The sequence below is a fragment of the Paramisgurnus dabryanus genome, chromosome 17 (assembly GCF_030506205.2).
Source record: "Paramisgurnus dabryanus chromosome 17, PD_genome_1.1, whole genome shotgun sequence".
Lineage (NCBI taxonomy): Eukaryota > Metazoa > Chordata > Actinopteri > Cypriniformes > Cobitidae > Paramisgurnus > Paramisgurnus dabryanus.
This window is the reverse complement of record NC_133353.1, coordinates 36,991,155-37,007,964: the sequence shown is the minus strand read 5'-3', so window position 1 is coordinate 37,007,964 and position 16,810 is coordinate 36,991,155. Positions and strand designations below refer to the sequence as shown.

At 35.8% G+C, this 16,810-nt stretch overlaps 2 protein-coding genes across 2 annotated transcripts; both read left to right on the top strand.

The window, feature by feature from the left end:
• Window positions 1-346: 346 nt before the first annotated feature.
• olfm4.1 (olfactomedin 4, tandem duplicate 1) lies at window positions 347-2,289 on the top strand. Its single transcript, XM_065267466.1, has 5 exons — window positions 347-397; window positions 508-663; window positions 747-959; window positions 1,156-1,303; window positions 1,381-2,289. Exons 1-5 carry the CDS (start codon window positions 347-349, stop codon window positions 2,211-2,213), a joined length of 1,401 nt encoding a protein of 466 aa, XP_065123538.1. The 3' UTR covers window positions 2,214-2,289.
• Window positions 2,290-4,734: 2,445 nt separating this feature from the next.
• On the top strand, window positions 4,735-16,562 carry olfm4.2 (olfactomedin 4, tandem duplicate 2). The gene is made up of 5 exons (XM_065267505.2): window positions 4,735-4,786; window positions 4,868-5,035; window positions 8,056-8,268; window positions 15,468-15,612; window positions 15,701-16,562. Exons 1-5 carry the CDS (start codon window positions 4,739-4,741, stop codon window positions 16,504-16,506), a joined length of 1,380 nt encoding a protein of 459 aa, XP_065123577.1. The 5' UTR covers window positions 4,735-4,738; the 3' UTR covers window positions 16,507-16,562.
• The last annotated feature ends 248 nt before the right edge of the window (window positions 16,563-16,810 follow it).

Sequence of the window (16,810 nt, the reverse complement as noted above, 5' to 3'; positions counted from 1 at the left end):
AAGTCTGAATGATATCATACATTAATTTTATGGAATGCAAATAAAACATAAAACAACTTTCAGTCATTACATTTCACAGGTGTGCTACTCTACAAACTAATAAACCAAAGATCCTATGATGAAACAGACAACATCATTTAGTTTATCTCAATTGCAGCATATGGTGAAGTTTAACACTGAACAAATAAAGACATGTTTGAGGTGAAACACACCTGACGTGTCGATACATGATAACACTGTTAGATGAAGGATGTTTGAAGAGCGATGATAAGAAAGCTCCAGATGTCAAGATGTGAAGATGTTTAAAAGGCAGTGAGTCTCATGACTGTAGTACATCGAAGACATCATGATCTTCACACTGTTGTCTTGTCTTCTACTCAACACTGCTGTCCAGGCAGTAAGACATCTGCACCATCACACACAAAACATCTTAAAGGTTAATGCATGTAATTAATATGAGCAATATATTTATTTATTTATTATTATGTGTGTATTTATGTTGTGTAGGCATTGGACACCTGGACTAACGGCACCACTGATCCAAATGAAGAATGTGTTTGTGAGGCGTTCCTGCCCAATGGCACTTTTCCAAACGGAGAGCTGATTTTACTGGAGAGCACATCGATTGAGATCCAGCGCAAACTGGAGATCGAGATCAACAAGGTTTCCATCAAGACCTAAAGCAATGTTAACATCTAAATTGCATATATAAAAAGTGTAATGGTTCTTGTGTTGTGCTTGTACAGCTGGAGATGTATGAGGCTCAGGTAAAGGTCTACATTTCAAAGATAGTGAATCTGACGGTGTTAATAGAGTCGATGGAGGCTGATCCGGATTCATACAATGAACTTCACATAGAGGAGGTGAAGATCAAGATCAAACAGGTGGAGGCTTTAATCATGGAGCTACAGGCGTCTGTACAAATAACATCTGCTGTTCTTATAACTATACGGGAACAGGTAACACAAACATGACCTCTCATCAATCAATCAATTTAACCAGCATCATTACACTAATACCACATCTTGTTTCTAGCTTTGTGTCATTGTGTTTGACTTTGTCAGACAGTATATACAAACATTCAAAATTAAACTAACAATGAATGATAATGTGTGAATGTGAAAGATGATCCAGATGTTGTTTTGATGGAAACAGATTGATGTTATGATCTCTGCGCTGACTCATCTGGAGATCACATACGACAGAAACCTTGTTCTGGTCACACGTCGACAATACATCATTCTTCAACAGAAACTGCTGGAGTGTGAGAGACGCCACAATGAAATCTTTAACCCCAACATCGGTGAGTTTCCCTGAACCATTCCAGTCTAACTAACCTGGATTTCTTTATAACTCATGTCATGTTAATGTTTATTGCAGGAGTCTGCAGTCACGGTGGAATTAACCGAATCAGTAAGCCGATCATCAGTCAGCTGAATGCCAATCTGAATTCAGGTTATAAGTACGGAGGTTGGGGTAAAGACTCGAGTCCAGTGTCAGGTTCAGAGGATATGTACTGGTACGCTGGTGCTGCTGACACAGTGTTCAGTACAGTCACACTTTACTCCGACTATTATAAACTCATCATCAGACAAGCCTTTCAAACAAATCAGCTTTACGTTGCATATAAATATGACTGGAGAGGCAGTGGTAATAATTACATTGTGCGCTCCAATGCTCTTTACTACCAATACAATAACCCGTTCAGTATGGCAAAGTTTAACCTGACCAGCGCCACGGTCCAGACCAAAGTGCTTCCAGAAGCCACCACCAGATTCTCCTATCATTACTCTCCAAACCAGAATCTGGACTTTGCGGCCGATGAGTCCGGACTGTGGGTCACTTACGCTACAGAGGCTTCCAATGGTAAACTGGTGTTGGGAAAGATCGACGAAAACTCACTTGAACTACAGGAGGTTTGGCAGACGAGTGTTTTTAAACCATCTGTAGGTAATGTGTTCATGGTGTGCGGTGTACTGTACGCCACTCGATCTGTTGACTCTAAAACTGAAGAGATCTTTTACACCTTTAACACTCACACCAGACAGGAGACTTATGTTAGTATTCAGTTTGAGAAGTTTCAGGACTCCTACGTTTACTTAGACTACAACCCCACCGATCAGAAACTTTACATGTACAACAATGGTTACTATGTCAACTATCATGTTTGGTTCAACCAGGATGATACTCCTAAGATAAACCATGAAAACTAATCTGAATGATGAATATTTTTACATTCAGCTCTTCTGGACTGAATGTTTTATATTTCTGTTTCTCTAATAAACTCTTTCAAGCATTCTCGAGTCAGAGTCATTCCTATTATATCAGTGCATGTTGAATTTGTCAAATAAACTTTATAATGTCTCATAAATTAAAAATCTTCATTCATACACATTAAATACTGAGAAAAAAACATGCATATATATCTCAACAGCAAAAAATAATGTGAGGTTCACTTGTCATCCTGCTTCACTGTTTCTCTTTATTTTTAAGGAATATGGAAAAGATCATTTGGGGCACAAGTAATGGGGCTTATATTTGAATTATACCAAATTTTTTTGGCATGCACTGTAATGTGTTGTCCAGACATAAAACAAAAGCAGGATCTAAATGTTTAGCTCCATAGATCTAAGTGCAGATAGTAAAGTAATCCATGGCATGAAGGACAAGGACAAAAATCAGAAATATGAACAAGAGTAACAACGTTGCATCACATAAAGACAGCATACATTCAATAACCAACCAGAGACAAAGGAAACATGAGGGCTATATATATATATATATATATATATATATATATATATATATATATATATATATATATATATATATATATATATATATATATGGAAATTAGAAACTAGAAACAGCCATGACGATGAACAATATCAAAATAAAAGACATGAACGTGAGAACTTCAAAATAAAAGACTTGAACAATGAACAAGACAAGAACCCTTACATGCACAAATAGAATCCGTACGGTATGCCTCACAATTTGCACAATTTTATATGTTGGCAAAATCAGTAATATTAATAATACTGTATCTATATTTTGATAGGTGTAGGTTAGCTCTAATAAATCACTTCAACCAACATGACACTTTAGAAAAGCATAAATCTGCCTAAAATAATTACACAATTCTCTCTCCTATAAGTCATTTGTCCAAAAGCTTTAATGCATGGAATTTAATTGAAAAAAATGTAATTCACAAGTCAAAACTTAAAATAGTAGGTTGAATTGACTTGCAAAACCGAGTTGTTTTTAACTGTTTTAACTGTTATATGATATAAGTCTGTGTAGCTTAACAAAGGTAATTAATAAAATGTAGACATTTACTGATGCAACTTCACTGTAAAAATACTTTGCTGCCTTAATTTTTTGTTGTTGAATCAACTCAGATTTAAAAGTTATTTAAACTCTCTATTGTTTATCTTGACTATAGAGATGAGTTGTTATAACTTAAGATGAGTTATTAAAACTTATAAATATAGTTGAAAAAAGTCAACTTCATTTTATAACAAGTCATCTCCTGTCAAGATAAATAATAGTAATAGCAGTTGACATGACTAGTAAATCTGAGTTGATTTAAGAAAAAACTTTAAGGCAGCAAAGATTTTTTTACAGTGTTAATTTAAATATCTATCTGTCCAATATATATCTGTAAATATCTAGATGTTTAAATGTTGCTGCACTGTAAAACATTTTTGCTGCCTTAAGTTTTTTGTTGAATCAACTTAGATTTACTAGTCATGTCAACTTACTATTATTTATCTCGAATAGAGATGAGTTGTTATAACTTATAAAATGAAGTTGACTTCTTTCAACTATATTTGATAAGTTACAACAACTCATCTCTATTCAAAATAAATAATAGTAAGTTCAATTGGACATCTAAAATTATTTCTTATGAGGTCTGTGTGTATTAGGTTCTGACTTTAAACAGTGTTACACTCATTACTAGACCATGACTAATATTATTCCAGTCAATCAATTTAACATCTGAAGACAATCTCCAACAAATTATTGCATTTTTTAACGAATGTATACATTATTTAATTTATAAATTATAGAATCATTACAAAGTAATTTGAATATAAAGATGGCATAAAATAAAGAACTTACTGTATGTTATGAAACTTTTCACATTCCTCTAGAGGTGTTTTTTTAGGGATTATTAGTAACTCAGGTATAGAAAAACACCTGACATACAGTGCAGTATGTGTGTGTGCGTGTGTGTGTGTGGGGGGGGTGAGTCAACATGAACAATTTATGAGATATAAACTGTTACACTCATCAAACACACAGGAGATCTTTATATCCACACTGACTGAAGACCATAAGCTTTAAACTGACAACTAAAACTGTTGATCCTCATTTATGGAGGGACGGACAGACACATATATGACCAAGGCTTGACCGTTATGATCCAATTTTACATCCTACAGGTCACATGACTATTATAAAGAGGCTTCAAAACAAATTTACCAGGTTTTATAAACAAGCTTTTTTTCAGGTCCTTCAAGTTTCAATAATCCACAATCTCATTCAGACCACCAATAAAATATGTACGACATCATAAGTAAATATTGAGCAATTCAATGTTTATCTATTATACAATAACCTGCAATGATTATGGGAGTAGTCCATATGTTTGAGATGAACTCTGATAAGTTATTGTATATAAAGTCACAGTTGTGTTGATATCTGACACATACAAAGTACAGACGGCTTCATCATGATGTTTCTGCTGCTGCTGCTGGTCGGTCCTGCTCACGCCTGGGTGGTAAGAGTCGACAGATATCATAAATAACTTCTATTAAATGAAGAATAAAGTATTGAGAGAGATTCTGATCTTCTCCTGCAGTCTTTAGAGGACTGGGGCTCAGGCAGTGTCGAAGGATCTGTTGGAGAGTTTGGACAGTGTGTTTGTAACGTTTTTCTGCCAGATACGACATTCCCAGCCGACCGTATGGAGAACATGCAGACATCATCAAATGATCTCTCTATAGAGGTCAAGCTCCAGATCAACAAGGTACAGCTGATTCAAACTTTTACTGAAGAGTCAAGAGTTTACACTGAACATCATGGGATGATGACATAATACAGAATCAATACGGCACAAAACAGCAGAAGTTTGATTTATAATTCAGTGTTTGATTTTTAAACTGATTTTAAACAGTTTCATATTTATAGTCACTGTATATATACTGTATGTTATATGTTATTTTGTTGATGTTTTTTGTAGATAAAGGCATCATGCTTTTATCAATAACATATAAAGAGATCTGATGCAAAACGCCCTGCTGAAAAAACCAGCATACCAGCAAGACCAGCATATGTTGTGTTTTGGTGCTGGTTTGCTAGTGAACACCAGCTAAACCAGCATCAAACCAGCATCAGCACCAGCATTAGCACCAGCTAAACCAGCACCAAACCAGCATTAGCACCAGCTAAACCAGCACCAAACCAGCATTAGCAACAGCTAAACCAGCATTAGCACCAGCATCCCATGCTGGTCATACCAGCATATGTTGTGTTTTGATGCTGGTATGCTGGTGACCACCAGCTAAGCCAGCATAGACCAGCATAACTCCCATGCTGGTCTATGTACACTGTAAAAAATTCTGTAGAAATTACAATGGTATTGCAGCTGGGTTGCCGGTAACTTACCGTAGATTTAAATTTATGTTATTGACTGGCAACATTTTGTTCAAAGTTAAATGAACATTAAACATTTACAAGTCTTTGTCTTTACAGAATAAAACAAAAAAAAACAGCATCAAGCAAAACATTCTGGGAAACAAAATCTGATGCAAAAAAACAGAAAACGGTTGATGATGATTTCTAGTTCCCAGAATGCTTTGCATGAGGCTGTTATTGTACAGTTTTATTCTGTAAAGATAAAGACTTGTTAATATTTTAAATTAATTCAATTTTGAACAAACTCTTGCCAGTAAATAACATAAATTTAAATCTACGGTAATTTACCGGCAACCCAGCTGCAATACCATTGTAATTTCTACGGATATTTTTAACAGTGTACCCAGTCTCACCCCATGGCGTCAATATTTGACGACACTTGACCATGCGTCAATATGTTGACGCGGAGGGTACCTTTCGCGTAATTTTTTGACGAACTGGGGACTTCAATACTATTACGTCCGTTGCATTCTCTTTCCTATTTTCTTACCATTTTCGCGTCGGTTTAGGGTTAGATTTACATAATGACATCCCTACCCAAAACCTAACTCTAACCCCAACGCCAGGTGACAACTGTTTAATTTCGCGTACACTGTTTAATTTTGCGTAATCTAACCCTAAACCGACACGAAAATGGTAAGAAAATAGGAAAGAGAATGCAACGGACGTAATAGTATTCAAGTCCCCAGTTCGTCAAAAAATGACGCGAAAGGTATACCCTCCGCATCAACATATTGACGGATGGTCAAGTGTCGTCAAATATTGACGCCATGGGGTGAGACTGTGTAGGAACTTCAGCAGGGGTCCTCTAAGTGCATCTGACATGTTTTCTTGTAAAACAAGACTCTTAATGGATTCTGCCCAAAAACCGGTATTTCTAAATGGCCTGAGGTCGGGTTTAAGCAAAAGTATTTTATAGCAACCTGATCTCACGAATTTCCGTGGCATAGTCACGGAATTTTTTGCTCATTTTTCCGTGGCATTCTCACGGATTGGTTACTCAACTGTTTTGTCCTATTTTCTTACCATTGTCGCTTTGGTTTAGGGTTAGATTTACATAAAATGACATCCCTACCCAAACCCAACTCTAACCCCAACGCCAGGCGACAATTGATTAAAGTTTAGAAAATATAAAAGAATACATCAAAAAAAATAGTATAAACCAATACTTAAAGTGAAATCCTAACGCAAACACCAAATCTAACCCTAAACCGAAGCGACAATGGTTTGAAAATAGGAAAAAACAGTTGAGTAACCAATCCGTGAGAATGCCACGGAAAAGAAAGTCCGTGTCAGGGCCACGGAAATATGAGGAGATCCGTGAAAATGCCACGGAAAAATGAGCAAAAAATTCCATGACTATCCCACGGAACTTCATGAGATCATGTTGCAACATAGACATGCAGACAGCATTATATCCTTAGCCTATCTCATTTTTAAGGGAGGTGGCATTTAGCAGCTTTTGTGTCTGAGCTCCTCATATGCAGTTTTAGACAGTTTGATTTTATTAAAGGTTCAGTAGAATGTAAAACTGTATTTATCATAGATGAATAATAAGAGTTGTGTACATATCATGAGCCTCAAACACGATTGTTTCCTCCTTCTTATGTAAACCTTGTGCATGCAAAAGACGCTGGAAAACAGACCAATCTCAACATAACACAGACAGTGACGTTACAGCCAAGATGTACACCCAACATTAAATTAATTACAATGTTGTTACAATGATAAAAACAAAGATGTGAATGCTGAGTTAGCGCTATATGCTAGTTAATGCTATATGCTAGTTAACACTATATGCTAGTTAATGCTATATGCTAGCGTTTAGGCTAAAGTTCTACTATTGACGTTACAGTTACGTTTTGCAGGTCCATACAAAAAAACATAAACTTACCACTCAGAAACGTCCATTAACAATCTCCAAACAATTGATTATTCCTCAAAATCTGATAGAGACTCAAACATAAGATCTGTTTACACACACACACAGAGCTACTGAAGGAGAAACAGCCAATCAGAGCAGAGCTAAACATTATTATTCATGACCCTTTCAAATAAGGTAATAATAGATAATTTCATTCTAAAGACAAATCCTAGGGTTGTAAATGGACATGAAAAACTGACTCTGGGTCATTTTTGCACTTAATAAAGCCACAAACCTTCTGTGTAGATATTAGAAAACAATTGAACAGATTATTACAATGCATTCTTTGACATCTTTAACAGAATTGTTCTTATTTGCTCAAGACCAAAGTGTTTTCTGTCAGAACAGATGTGCGATTCACGGAAGATGCTGATCATTCAGTGTAATGTAGTAGAATAGACTGAATGTTTGATGTTTTATTTATTCAGGTGATCAGTCTGAAGGGTCAGCTGTCTGTTCTTCTGAGCGAGCTCTCAAACCTGACTATTCGTCTGGAGGTTCTGGAAAGCGGACCTGACAAATACATCAAACTTGAGTTTGAACTTCTCAGAATTGAGCTCAGAGAGTTTGAAGCTCTGGTCACACAGCTGAAATTATCTCTGAACTTCTCTTCACCGGCCATTGAGAGTCTCTATGCAGAGGTACAGTTGTTGTCTTCAGCTCTACACATCTCATTATAGTATTCATGCACTGTAAAAAACATATTGTGAAATTCACAGTAATTAACTGGCAGCAATTGACAAGTAACTTACTTTAGAAAAAGCACAGTAAGTTACTTGTCAATTGCTGCCAGTTAAATACTGTGATTTTGCCGTACTGTAAGTTACTTGTCAATGGCTGCCAGTTAACTACTGTGATTTTTCCGTACAGTAAGTTACTTGTCAATTGCTGCCAGTTAACTACTGTGATTTTTCCGTACAGTAAGTTACTTGTCAATTGCTGCCAGTTAACTACTGTGATTTTTCCGTACAGTAAGTTACTTGTCAATTGCTGCCAGTTAACTACTGTGATTTTTCCGTACAGTAAGTTACTTGTCAATTGCTGCCAGTTAACTACTGTGATTTTTCCGTACAGTAAGTTACTTGTCAATGGCTGCCAGTTAACTACTGTGATTTTTCCGTACAGTAAGTTACTTGTCAATTGCTGCCAGTTAACTACTGTGATTTTTCCGTACAGTAAGTTACTTGTCAATGGCTGCCAGTTAAATACTGTGATTTCTTTTCCACAGTAAGTTACTTGTCAATGGCTGCCAGTTAACTACTGTGATTTCTTTTCTACAGTAAGTTACTATTGTCAATGGCTGCCAGGTAACTACTGTGATTTTTTTCCACAGTAATTTACTGGCAGTCATTGACAAGTAACTAAGCAGAGATTATATGTTTTTAATATATAGTTCATTGTGGTTTTCCCTACAGCATTTGATTGGTTAGTTATTTTCTGTAAACATTCATCAATGTTAAAATAAAGTTGTAACGGCCAGCCTTAAAGGTTGAGTTACAATTATTTAAAAACTCAAGACTGTTAAAAGAAGGAAATACAAAAAACAATTCTAAAACAATATAAAAGTCCAAGCGTGTTAAAAGTCCAAATGTGCAAAGTTTCCACTGTGTATATAAAATCCAAGAAAGTGATATTCAAAGTCCATAAAACGTAACTGGACAGGTAAGCCCAAATACACAAACTCCACAACCCAGCAACCGCTTGTTTTAGCTATAGCGTCAGCTAACCATGTGCTCCTGCTCCTTCCTTTTATACAAAGTTCCATGTCATGTGACCCCTCACATGACAGGCAGACGAAGCAAAATAAAAGACATACACACCAGGGCCGTGCAGAGACAATTGGAGGGGCAGGTGCTCAAAGAATAAAAAGGGCACTTTGCTCGCCGACACGCAAGCACACAACTGAAACAAATAATAAAGTAATACAGAATAGAAAGATGATAAGTCTAACGTTTTTCTTTATTTTCCTTGCAAATAGAGTGAGACAGAAAAATCTTTATAGACTGAATTTTATATCTATATATTTATGCATTTGGCAGCAGCTTTTATCCAAAACGACTTACAGTGCATTTCATTTAGTGTTTGTGTGTGTCAACACAGTATATGCAGTTTTGAAATTATATGATATCATATATTGCATTGTGACATTAAGATATTATTACGTTTACAGGTGTTTTTGTTGTCATATTTAAAATATAGTTCTATTCTATTCTAATCCTGTTCGAAATTTGTATACAAAGAGAGTAGCCTACATATTTTAGTTTTGAATCGTGTTTGTGTTGTGTTTTTGCACACTTTGATGCCTTGATGACAGGGCAATAAAATATTGACATTCATCTCTCCTTTCATTCATTTCATGAAGCCTCTAGTACTTTCTTTATTTTCAGGTAAACTAAAACTGGTTGCAAAGCTGGAGAGGTTTTGACTCAGTTAATAATTTAGCACGAGTATAGCTATATTACCCAACATCAGCTCACAATGTCTTTTATCAAAGGCGAGTCCAGGAATCGTAAATTCAATGTGATACAAAAATGAAGAGTTTTTTTACCGTATTCATCGGATCTTGCTCTTCCAACAAACTCCGCGTGACAAGTGGATGACATTAGAACAGCGCGAGAGCGATTTGAAATCAAACTCCTCCGTATTATTTCCCGAATATTTCGCGCGGTACTTTGATGTCATGTGCGATTCGGTTCTTGCATTGCTGCGTGAAGTTGAGCACACCTAAAAACTCGAGACAGCTACCTGTATGAACTCCCGGCAGAGAACGTCCCTGCCTTTGCCTCATCCATTGTTTTTATATGGGAAGAATGTTTTATTTTCAGCGTGAGAAATACAAGGTGTGGCGTGTGAAGGCTGAAATGCGTGAGACTTGAGAGCCCTGTTTGCATCTAACGTTCTAGAGATGTTAATACACACAGACAGCAATAAACAAAAGCTGTGCATGCTCTCCTCACGTTGTTCTTGTAAAATAATAATAATATAACAAGCATACCACTAGGTTCAATGCCGGCTCGAGGGGGATCCTCCCTGTACTGCGCACCGTGTCGTGCACGTGTGGGCGCTGCTAGCGCTGTGAGCTTTCCCTAAAGAGATTGTCCAATAAAAGGTCAATACGTCATCATGTGACTAATTTTATTTGCGGCTAAATTATTTTTTATTAATTTTACTAATAGTTAGATTGGGCAGGCCTTCACAAAAGGGCATTTAATAACAAAAAATGCCTTGACAAAAAGGGCACTTTGGTCATCCAGGGGTAAAGGGGCAGGTGCTTGGGCACCCGCCGCCCCCCCCTCTGCACGTGCCTGATACACACCTAAAATAGCAAAAGGATAAAATGGCTAAGAAAACACGTAAAACTAATTTGAACTCAAATATACATAAGTCACAATATAATGAGTGGTAAAACATGTATCTTGTGTGATCATGTCACAACGTTAATTATCTAATTTAAATATGCTAAATTACAAAACAATACAATAAGTTTTCTGATTTGAGGGAAAATGCTACTATTTCACAGATATGTACTAAATTAAAAAAATTTTTTTACAGTCAAATACATTCAATAAATGCATGCTAACATTTGTAAAATAACATTTTAATTTGGATGAAAAAGTATGAATTCCCAAGAAATGTATCTTAAAACATCTTAAACTTTTGTTACAATCTAAAAATATCTAAATATAATTCAGTACAATCTGTAAATAAAACAAAATCATTAATTATAAATCAAAAGTACACTTCAAGTAAACTGTTAAAGTTTCCTCTAATTTTTATTAAACACAATATTACTGTGAAGTATAATAACTGAAATGCAAAACAAATTTATGTCTACAATATTTTCACTCCAAAATAAATAGTTCTAACACAAACATTGATTCTAAAAATGATTCTAAATTCAGAATCCTAATTTTACAGTGTATAAGTAACATTAAAATATGCCCAAAAAGGTCAGTGAAACCATACCACAACAGACAATGTTAAGAGATTGAAAAGCTGTTTTCATTTAAATTGCTAGTAATCTACTGGATCCTACAGTATGAATATTTACAAGATTTACTAAAAGTTAGAATGTATGTTTTAATTCTATTCAACATGCTTAAACACATTATTGTTTAATTTACATTAAACGTGCCTGTATTGACATTTAAGTACGAAATAATATCAGCTTTGAGTGGACTAGTTATCAGATGTTTAAGTGAATCACCAAAACATGACTCCAAACAATGGACCTTTTCCAATAGATTATGTATCATATATGTGAACAAAGTTATTTATTAAGTTATTTATACACACTTCACTTTGATGAAACTGTGCAATTTTATTTTCTGTGTGCAGGTTTAGCCACTGGTAAAACTCTAATGGGACTGCTCTCCATTCAGATGGCTTATGTGTTTTCATGTCTCACCAGCATATGGCCAAGATGATTTCAGTGTAATACTGTTTAAAGTATCTATTAGCCTACCATGTATATTTTCTCTAAAATTAAATATTTTAGCAGCAAAAGAAGTCACTGAAGAAGAAGCTAAGCAAGTTAACCCACAAACGAAGAAGAAACAGCAACTTGTTGTGTATAATTTGAGAAGACCAGTAATGATGGAAGTAAATAAACATCGACTTTTGATGCAATTTGAGTTAAATCACTCCTCAACTTGGCTCATTTTTGTTTTCACTGTCACAAACGGAAATACCTATGACGCAGATTTTTTTACCTGACGGGAGGGGTTCTGGTGGACCAATCTGACGCGCTGTAGATAGACGCGCGTCAGTAGATCTGATGCGCTGTTAAAAATTTTGTGAGGTGCGCGTCAGGCTACGCAGAGCTATGCACAGGCTAGGGACCTATGCACGACTATAAATCGCCCTTTAAACTGACATACTGGGTGCATCCCAATTCAGGGGCTGTGGCCTTCCAAGGCCGTATCTGAAGGCAAATGACATCACCGGGCTGTGACGAAGGCTGTCACAATTCGAAGGCTCATTCATATAAAAGCCTCTTACTGTGGCCTTTTCCCCACTGATTCCGAGTTAGGGCTGTAACGCTATAGCTTGTCCCATTATAAAGACCTGCCTGATTATGCATCAAAAATCATAATCATTCAAAATAAAACAAAATCATTCAAAATATTCTTTATTATCATGAAAATACCTGAAACTATTTGAAGAACAGCAATATAAATATTCTTGTAGACATTTCCTGGAACAGCGTTTGCAATGCTAGCCTAGTTCTTCTGTGGCACAAAGGGAGTTTCTGCACGAGAGCGCCCCCTGGCTTTTGGATGTGGCGGCATTTCACCGTAATTCATGCAAATTCATTAATTGAGAAAACGCGCATTTGCACGATAAATCGTTACAGCCCTACCGAGGATCCATAGATGTATCCTTCACAGCCTTGGCTATCCCAAAATTCAATATGAAGTCTGGGTATTTTGAAATAAACATTCAAAACTGTAGTTAAATAAAATTGTATATTTTGCTAATTAAAGGTCCTTGTGTCTGTTTTACTATTATAAATGATGTTTTAGTGATGTAAATTAATATTATTGCTGCAATGTTGTGTGTTGCATTTTGCTTTTGTATATTTCTAAGGTTGGTGAATTTTACATACTGTTGGATAGTTTAATCTGCATCAATGTGTTATATTTTCTAAAGTATACAAAGAACAATTCCCGCACACTATCTGCTTGCTGAAAAAATGTATTTAATGAAAGTTGCGTTGCAACGTTTCGATCAACTGATCTTCATCAGGCAACTGATGAAGATCATGTTGCTCTTTATGTTGCCTGATGAAGATCAGTTGATCGAAACGTTGCAACGCAACTTTCATTAAATACATTTTTTCAGCAAGCAGATAGTGTGCGGGAATTGTTCTTTGTATATTTTGAGACTTTTTGTCGTCTTATCCTACGCACCCATCTATTGACTTCAGGTGTGCGACGCTAATTTGTTTGAATATTTTCTAAAGTAAAATAAAAAAATCTGCCACCATATTTATTTTTAAAAGTCTGATAGGTCTCAGCTTTTGTGTCCCAGTGACAAGCGTAGTGGGCGGGAAAAGCAAGTGATGCCCCCGTAGGCTAGACCGTCTCATTTCATTTCACTCCGTGGCGTTTAGAGGCTGCTGCCTTCAAATATTGAGCCTTGCCTTCAAAGTCCGCGGCCTTAAAAGGATCCAGACCCTGAATTGGGATGCACCCTCAGTTTGTTCAACAGTCATTGGCCAGTTTACTGAATGACAGTCATATTAACCAATTATACTCAAAGCAACATGATGAGTCAGCCAATACAATTTGGTAACACTTTTTTTCGATAGTCCACTTTAAACATTTTACTAATTATAAGTAACTTTGCAACTATTTATCCTACCAATCTTTACCGTATTAGTAGACTGTCTGCTTAATATCTATTCACACTTTATTGTGATGATATTGTGATAAGTATCTTTGCAGGTGCATGTCAACTTATTCCACTAACCCTAACCTCTTCCCTAACCCTAACAGTCTACTAATACTCTAAGGACAGTTAGACAGTTAGTTGAGATATAGTTGCAAATTAGTGAAAGTTGGTTCACATAGTTGAAAAGTTATTTATAGTTGTATAAGTATTAAGTGTAACCTACAATTTATTTCAGTGTGGTAGCATATTTAATGGAATGTTGTGTGTACCATATTGTAGACAAAACAATAATCATAGTGACTTTCTCCTTTAAAGAAATAGAAAATAAGTCTAATTTGTCATTACTAGCATAATACTCAAATATAATATAATAAATATACTTTAAAAAGGAATTCCCAACAAAGATTATTGAAGAAATAATTTTCTTCAGTTTATTTTGAGTATCCTTAATAAGATTAGACATCAGCATGTTGCTAACAAAAATTGTTGTTGACTGGACTTAAAAACATTTACTGTAAAATGTGCTGTAACACATCATGAAGTTTGATTTCTCAGAGTTTTTAAAAATAAAACTCAATCGGGTTTAAATGTCAGGAGTTCCTGTCGGGATGAAAGTAACACTTGTTACTCTTCTCCTACTGCCAATACTGTTGCATTATGTTGAAAATGTATATTTTTTTATTTGATTTAATTTTATTGTGTTCAAACTGTTAAAAATGTTTTTTTTTCAACAATTCAAGTTTGTACTGTCAGGTTGCTTTAGAAACATTTGATGAAACCAAAATTTAACCGAAAATACATATAAACAAGATCATAGTCATGTTTATTTACTAAAAACAAGTGTAACACAAAAATCTATCTTGTTCTGTTCTGCTTTTGAGCCACCTATGTGTTACTTTCGTCCCTGCTGACAGAGTCTAAGGCCATTTTGTTTCCAAAATTTCACCTGGAATTCATAGTCCACACTTGAGTTACTGATCACAGCAAAAATATATCTGTCTAAAACTTTATCTTTTAAAATTAAGTTTTTCTGAAAAATTGTACTTTCGCCCCTGCTCACCCCTACTGTGAGTATCTACAGTACATTGTTGGTTACTGTGAGTCTCTACAGTACAATGTTGGTTACTGTGAGTCTCTACAGTACAATGTTGGTTACTGTGAGTCTCTACAGTACAATGTTGGTTACTGTGAGTATCTACAGTACATTGCTGGTTACTGTGAATCTTTGCAGGATATTTTATTTACTGTGATTTTCTACAGCACATACCTTTTTACTGTGATTTTTACAGTTTAAAAACACTACTGTGATTTCACACTGAATGCACTGTAATCCACTGTGAACTTTATTACAGTTATTTGCTGTGCATGAACACAGTTAATTACTGTAGATTTCACAAGCATTTTTTACAGTGTGTATTGACATGTAGTTTTTGTTTCTTTACAGATTCGTAATATGAGTTCAATCGTCGACCAATTGGAAAGCTATGACAAGAGCAACCTGGAGGTGATTCGGATCGAGTTTGCCAAACTTCAGAAGAAACTGGAGAAATGTCAGGATGATAGAGAGGACGTCTCCAATGCACAGATAGGTGGGTGAATATTTGAGCCGGTCACAAATGTGAAGTTGTTGTGAAATTGATCTTGAAACTTTACGCAAACATTATTGTCATTTCTTAGGCTCCTGTAAGCACAGAGGTATTCTCCGGATGGGAAAGCCAATCATCAGTCAGCTGAATGCCAATCTGAATTCAGGTTATAAGTACGGAGGTTGGGGTAAAGACTCGAGTCCAGTGTCAGGTTCAGAGGATATGTACTGGTACGCTGGTGCTGCTGACACGCTGTTCAGTACAGTCACACTTTACTCCGACTATTATAAACTCATCATCAGACAAGCCTATCAAACAAATCAGCTTTACGTTGCATATAAATATGACTGGAGAGGCAGTGGTAATAATTACATTGTGCGCTCCAATGCTCTTTACTACCAATACAATAACCCGTTCAGTATGGCAAAGTTTAACCTGACCAGTGCCACGGTCCAGACCAAAGTGCTTCCAGAAGCCACCACCAGATTCTCCTATCATTACTCTCCAAACCAGAATCTGGACTTTGCGGCCGATGAGTCCGGACTGTGGGTCACTTACGCTACAGAGGCTTCCAATGGTAAACTGGTGTTGGGAAAGATCGACGAAAACTCACTTGAACTACAGGAGGTTTGGCAGACGAGTGTTTTTAAACAGTCGGTCACAAATGCATTCATGGTCTGCGGTGTACTGTACGCCACTCGATCTGTAGATACTATGACAGAGGAGATATTTTACACATACGACACAAACACTGATAAAGAGACTTATGTCAGCATTCAGTTTGAGAAGTTTCAGGATTTTTATGTGTATCTAGACTACAATCCTGCAGATCAGAGACTTTACATGTACAACAATGGTTACTATGTGTATTATAATGTGAAGTTCAGGGATGCTTAGTGAATCTCCTGCTTCAGCAATACTTTCATCTGAGGAAATTAATGTATGAATTTAGAAATGACTGTAATAAACTCTACCAGCATCACAATATTGTCAGATCTCTTTCACTTCTCATTCATGTCTTATATGTATACGCTTATGTTTTGCATCAGGGTCCTGATCAGTCTGTTTAAAAACCTGTTATAAACATAGTTTTTTTTGTTTCAATGCGACATGAATATTATTTCATTATTTTATAAATAATGGCCAAAAAATATATTGGTGAAAAATACTTTTTAAAAAACATATTCCAAATATATATTTT

Coding starts and splice junctions, on each gene's coding strand:
- olfm4.1 (XM_065267466.1), top strand. CDS start 347: ATGATCTTCACACTGTTGTCTTGTCTTCTACTCAACACTGCTGTCCAG. Junction 664..746: donor TGGAGATCGAGATCAACAAG/GTTTCCATCAAG, acceptor GTGCTTGTACAG/CTGGAGATGTATGAGGCTCA. Junction 960..1,155: donor TTATAACTATACGGGAACAG/GTAACACAAACA, acceptor TGATGGAAACAG/ATTGATGTTATGATCTCTGC.
- olfm4.2 (XM_065267505.2), top strand. CDS start 4,739: ATGATGTTTCTGCTGCTGCTGCTGGTCGGTCCTGCTCACGCCTGGGTG. Junction 4,787..4,867: donor GTCCTGCTCACGCCTGGGTG/GTAAGAGTCGAC, acceptor CTTCTCCTGCAG/TCTTTAGAGGACTGGGGCTC. Junction 5,036..8,055: donor TCAAGCTCCAGATCAACAAG/GTACAGCTGATT, acceptor TTATTTATTCAG/GTGATCAGTCTGAAGGGTCA.